This window comes from Oryza sativa, chromosome 11, assembly GCF_034140825.1.
Source record: "Oryza sativa Japonica Group chromosome 11, ASM3414082v1".
Lineage (NCBI taxonomy): Eukaryota > Viridiplantae > Streptophyta > Magnoliopsida > Poales > Poaceae > Oryza > Oryza sativa.
In genome coordinates this window covers 12,887,510-12,894,213 of record NC_089045.1, presented here as the reverse complement: position 1 = coordinate 12,894,213, position 6,704 = coordinate 12,887,510, and the positions used below count along the sequence as shown (strand labels likewise).

The window sequence follows — 6,704 nt, the reverse complement described above, 5'->3', positions numbered from 1 at the left end:
AGTGTATTGGGTGCGTTCGTGGCAAAAACTTACTTCTTGATTCGCGCGGCGAACTTTTGTCCATTAATGCCAATATTGCCCCACACGGGTGCGATGTTTTTGACCGGAAAGAAAAGGTTCAAAAAGCACCAAAACATGATTTTTGGACATATTGGAGTGTATTGGGTGCGTTCGTGGCAAAAACACACTTCTGGATTCGTGCGGTGATCTTTTGTCAATTAATGCCAATATTGGCATATATTGGCTCACACGGGTGCGATGTTTTTGACCAGAAAGAAAAGGTTCAAAAAGCACCAAAACATGATTTTTGGACATATTGGAGTGTATTGGGTGCGTTCGTGGAAAAAACTTACTTCTTGATTCGCGCGGTGAACTTCTGTCAATTAATGCCAATATTGGCATATATTGGCTCACACGAGTGCGATGCTTTTGACCGGAAAGAAAAGGTTCAAAAAGCACCAAAACATGATTTTTGGACATATTGGAGTGTATTGGGTGCGTTCGTGGCAAAAACTTACTTCTTGATTCGCGCGGTGAACTTTTGTCCATTAATGCCAATATTGGCATATATTGGCTCACACAGGTGCGATGCTTTTGACCGGAAAGAAAAGGTTCAAAAAGCACCAAAACATGATTTTTGGACATATTGGAGTGTACTGGGTGCGTTCGTGGCAAAAACTTACTTCTTGATTCGCGCGGCAAACTTTTATCCATTAATGCCAATATTGCCCCACACGGGTGCGATGTTTTTGACCGGAATGAAAAAGCTTAAAAAGCACCAAAACATGATTTTTGGACATATTGGAGTGTATTTTGTGCGTTCGTGGCAAAAACTTACTTTTTCATTCGCGCGGCGAACTTTTGTCCATTAATGCCAATATTGCCCCACACGGGTGCGATGTTTTTGACCGGAAAGAAAAGGTTCAAAAAGCACCAAAACATGATTTTTGGACATATTGGAGTGTATTGGGTGCGTTCGTGGCAAAAACTTACTTCTTGATTCGCGCGGCGAACTTTTGTCCATTAATGCCAATATTGCCCCACACGGGTGCGATGTTTTTGACCGGAAAGAAAAGGTTCAAAAAGCACCAAAACATGATTTTTGGACATATTGGAGTGTATTGGGTGCGTTCGTGGCAAAAACTTACTTCTTGATTCGCGCGGTGAACTTTTGTCCATTAATGCCAATATTGGCATATATTGGCTCACACGGGTGCGATGCTTTTGACCGGAAAGAAAAGGTTCAAAAAGCACCAAAACATGATTTTTGGACATATTGGAGTGTACTGGGTGCGTTCGTGGCAAAAACTTACTTCTTGATTCGCGCGGCAAACTTTTATCCATTAATGCCAATATTGCCCCACATGGGTGCGATGTTTTTGACCGGAATGAAAAAGCTCAAAAAGCACCAAAACATGATTTTTGGACATATTGGAGTGTATTTTGTGCGTTCGTGGCAAAAACTTTCTTTTTCATTCGCGCGGCGAACTTTTGTCCATTAATGCCAATATTGCCCCACACGGGTGCGATGTTTTTGACCGGAAAGAAAAGGTTCAAAAAGCACCAAAACATGATTTTTGGACATATTGGACTGTATTGGGTGCTTTCGTGGCAAAAACTTCTTCTTGATTCGCGCGGCGAACTTTTGTCCATTAATGCCAATGTTGGCATATATTGGCTCACACGGGTGCGATGTTTTTGACCGGAATGAAAAGGTTCAAAAAGCACCAAAACATGATTTTTGGACATATTGGAGTGTATTGGGTGCGTTCGTGGCAAAAACTTACTTCTTGATTCGCGCGGCGAACTTTTGTCCATTAATGCCAATATTGCCCCACACGGGTGCGATGTTTTTGACCGGAAAGAAAAGGTTCAAAAAGCACCAAAACATGATTTTTGGACATATTGGACTGTATTGGGTGCGTTCGTGGCAAAAACTTACTTCTTGATTCGCGCGGCGAACTTTTGTCCATTAATGCCAATATTGCCCCACACGGGTGCGATGTTTTTGACCGGAAAGAAAAGGTTCAAAAAGCACCAAAACATGATTTTTGGACATATTGGAGTGTATTGGGTGCGTTCGTGGCAAAAACTTACTTCTTGATTCGCGCGGTGAACTTTTGTCCATTAATGCCAATATTGGCATATATTGGCTCACACAGGTGCGATGCTTTTGACCGGAAAGAAAAGGTTCAAAAAGCACCAAAACATGATTTTTGGACATATTGGAGTGTACTGGGTGCGTTCGTGGCAAAAACTTACTTCTTGATTCGCGCGGCAAACTTTTATCCATTAATGCCAATATTGCCCCACACGGGTGCGATGTTTTTGACCGGAATGAAAAAGCTTAAAAAGCACCAAAACATGATTTTTGGACATATTGGAGTGTATTTTGTGCGTTCGTGGCAAAAACTTACTTTTTCATTCGCGCGGCGAACTTTTGTCCATTAATGCCAATATTGCCCCACACGGGTGCGATGTTTTTGACCGGAAAGAAAAGGTTCAAAAAGCACCAAAACATGATTTTTGGACATATTGGAGTGTATTGGGTGCGTTCGTGGCAAAAACTTACTTCTTGATTCGCGCGGCGAACTTTTGTCCATTAATGCCAATATTGCCCCACACGGGTGCGATGTTTTTGACCGGAAAGAAAAGGTTCAAAAAGCACCAAAACATGATTTTTGGACATATTGGAGTGTATTGGGTGCGTTCGTGGCAAAAACTTACTTCTTGATTCGCGCGGTGAACTTTTGTCCATTAATGCCAATATTGGCATATATTGGCTCACACGGGTGCGATGCTTTTGACCGGAAAGAAAAGGTTCAAAAAGCACCAAAACATGATTTTTGGACATATTGGAGTGTACTGGGTGCGTTCGTGGCAAAAACTTACTTCTTGATTCGCGCGGCAAACTTTTATCCATTAATGCCAATATTGCCCCACATGGGTGCGATGTTTTTGACCGGAATGAAAAAGCTCAAAAAGCACCAAAACATGATTTTTGGACATATTGGAGTGTATTTTGTGCGTTCGTGGCAAAAACTTTCTTTTTCATTCGCGCGGCGAACTTTTGTCCATTAATGCCAATATTGCCCCACACGGGTGCGATGTTTTTGACCGGAAAGAAAAGGTTCAAAAAGCACCAAAACATGATTTTTGGACATATTGGACTGTATTGGGTGCGTTCGTGGCAAAAACTTCTTCTTGATTCGCGCGGCGAACTTTTGTCCATTAATGCCAATGTTGGCATATATTGGCTCACACGGGTGCGATGTTTTTGACCGGAATGAAAAGGTTCAAAAAGCACCAAAACATGATTTTTGGACATATTGGAGTGTATTGGGTGCGTTCGTGGCAAAAACTTACTTCTTGATTCGCGCGGCGAACTTTTGTCCATTAATGCCAATATTGCCCCACACGGGTGCGATGTTTTTGACCGGAAAGAAAAGGTTCAAAAAGCACCAAAACATGATTTTTGGACATATTGGAGTGTATTGGGTGCGTTCGTGGCAAAAACACACTTCTGGATTCGCGCGGTGAACTTTTGTCAATTAATCCCAATATTGGCATATATTGGCTCACACGGGTGCGATGTTTTTGACCAGAAAGAAAAGGTTCAAAAAGCACCAAAACATGATTTTTGGACATATTGGACTGTATTGGGTGCGTTCGTGGCAAAAACTTACTTCTTGATTCGCGCGGTGAACTTCTGTCAATTAATGCCAATATTGGCATATATTGGCTCACACGAGTGCGATGCTTTTGACCGGAAAGAAAAGGTTCAAAAAGCACCAAAACATGATTTTTGGACATATTGGAGTGTATTGGGTGCGTTCGTGGCAAAAACTTACTTCTTGATTCGCGCGGTGAACTTTTGTCCATTAATGCCAATATTGGCATATATTGGCTCACACGGGTGCGATGCTTTTGACCGGAAAGAAAAGGTTCAAAAAGCACCAAAACATGATTTTTGGACATATTGGAGTGTACTGGGTGCGTTCGTGGCAAAAACTTACTTCTTGATTCGCGCGGCGAATTTTTGTCAATTAATGCCAATATTGCCCCACACGGGTGCGATGTTTTTGACCGGAAAGAAAAGGTTCAAAAAGCACCAAAACAAGATTTTTCGACATATTGGAGTGTACTGGGTGCGTTCGTGGCGAAAACTTACTTCTTGGTTCGCGCGGCCAACTTTTGTCAATTAATGCCAATATTGCCCCACACGGGTGCGATGTTTTTGACCGGAATGAAAAAGCTCAAAAAGCACCAAATCATGATTTTTGGACATATTGGAATGTATTTTGTGCGTTCGTGGCAAAAACTTACTTCTTGATTCGCGCGGCGAACTTTTGTCCATTAATGCCAATATTGCACCACACGGGTGTGATGTTTTTGACCGGAAAGAAAAGGTTCAAAAAGCACCAAAACATGATTTTTGGACATAATGGACTGTATTGGGTGCGATCGTTGCAAAAACTTACTTCTTGATTCGCGCGGTGAACTTTTGTCCATTAATGCCAATATTGCCCCACATTGGTGCGATGTTTTGACCGGAAAGAAAAGGTTCAAAAAGCACCAAAACATGATTTTTGGACATATTGGAATGTATTTTGTGCGTTCGTGGCAAAAACTTACTTCTTGATTCGCACGGCGAACTTTTGCTCATTAATGCCAATATTGCCCCACACGGGTGCGATGTTTTTGACCGGAAAGAAATAGTTCAAAAAGCACCAAAACATGATTTTTGGACATATTGGAATGTATTTTGTGCGTTCGTGGCAAAAACTTACTTCTTGATTCGCGCGGCGAACTTTTGTCCATTAATGCCAATATATTAGTGTAATCAGGTGGGTGCATTTATGCCAATAAATTTTCCAATGAAAGGACGCAAAACCTCATTCATCAACCTCATGAAAGTGCTGGGTGCATTAGTTAAACCAAAAGGCATCACTAACCACTCATACAACCCAAACTTCGTTTTAAATGCTGGTTTCCATTCATCACCCAACTTCATACGAATCTGGTGGTAACCACTACGCAAATCAACTTTGGAGAACACAATAGAGCCACTCAATTCATCAAGCATATCATCTAACCTAGGAATAGGATGACGATATCGAATGGTAATGTTATTAATAGCTCTACAATCAACACACATACGCCATGAACCATCTTTCTTTGGTACCAAAATTACCGGAACCGCACATGGACTAAGAGACTCGCGTACATACCCTTTATCAAGCAACTCATGAACTTGACGCTGAATCTCTTTGGTTTCCTCAGGGTTGGTTCGGTATGGCGCACGGTTCGGTATGGAAGCACCTGGGATCAAGTCGATTTGATGCTCAATGCCGCGCACCGGTGGCAGCCCCGGTGGCACTTCCTTGGGAAACACATCAGAGTACTCCTGCAAAATGTTAGCAACAGCAGGGGGCAAAGAATGCTGCATATCGTGAAGTGAAATCAAAGCATCTTTGCATACCAAAGCATAGGCAACTGAAGGTGATGCAATCAACTCAGTAATATCAGATTTAGTAGCAAGTAAGCATTTGGGTTTCAAATTGATTGTCTCAGGTTTCTTGCCATCAGATTGGGCTTTTTTTATCACTCTCACATTTGGATTTGGCAGCCTTAGCAACATCATCACGCAAAATATCTTCAGGAGACATGGGATGCAACACAATTTTCTTATCATGGTACAGAAAAGAGTACTGGTTGGACCTACCATGATGCATAGAATCCCTATCAAATTGCCATGGTCTACCTAGCAGAATATTACATGCTTGCATGGGCACAACATCACATTCAACAACATCATGGTAATTTCCAATTGCAAAATTAATGTGCACCAGTTTTGTTACCTTCGCCTTACCACTGTTGTTCAACCATTGGATGTAGTATGGATGTGGGTGCGGTTTGGTGCTAAGTGCAAGCTTCCCCACCATCTCGCTGCTAGCCAAGTTGTTGCAGCTACCTCCATCAATGATCATGCGGCAACAACGCTCTTTGACGACACACTTTGTTTGGAACAACGTGTGTCGCTGATTTTGCTCCGCCTTCTCCATTTGTGCGCTAAGGACACGCTGCACAATGAGGCTCTCATAGTGATCCGCAAATGCAGCCCCAATGTGCTCTTCCGGTGGCTCATTATCTGCATGGTCAGCCGCAAGCAAAGCAAGTGTATCATCATCGAAATCACTAGCAGAGGAGTACTCACCATCGTTTTTGACTACCAAAACTCGCTTGCTAGGGCAGTCACGCTGCACATGCCCAAAGCCCTTGCAACGGTGGCACTGAACATCTCTCATTCGGCCTGTGGATGCCATTGAAGAAGCACTCGGTGCTGGCTGAGCGGCCTTTGTCGCTGACTTGTCACTAGATGGAGGAGGTGCTGCTCGACTGGTTGTGGGTGTGGAAGATGGAGAAGCAGTACGGCCGGCTGGAGGAGTGGTGCGTGTCTGCCATGATGAAGTTTTACCTGCAGAAAAATTAGCCTTGGCACTAGCACGTCGTCCTTGCACTTCCCTTTCAGCCTTACAAGCAAGATGAAACAATCGGGTCATATTAGTGTAATCTTTATAGTCTACGATGTCATAAATCTCGCGGTTTAACCCACCCAAAAATCTAGCCATGGCAGCGTCCTCAGTTTCCTCTAAATTACAACGAAGCAAGCCCATTTGTAACTCCTGATAATATTCCTCTAC

The 6,704-nt window shown here is 42.8% G+C and overlaps 1 protein-coding gene across 1 annotated transcript; it reads right to left on the bottom strand.

Moving 5' to 3' along the window:
• Window positions 1-4,843: 4,843 nt before the first annotated feature.
• On the bottom strand, window positions 4,844-6,326 carry LOC136354164 (uncharacterized). The gene is made up of 3 exons (XM_066305844.1): window positions 5,615-6,326; window positions 5,232-5,496; window positions 4,844-5,096 (listed from the first exon to the last, which is right to left on the bottom strand). The coding sequence occupies exons 1-3, from the start codon at window positions 6,324-6,326 to the stop codon at window positions 4,844-4,846; spliced, it is 1,230 nt and encodes a 409-aa protein (XP_066161941.1).
• Between the last annotated feature and the right edge of the window lie 378 nt (window positions 6,327-6,704).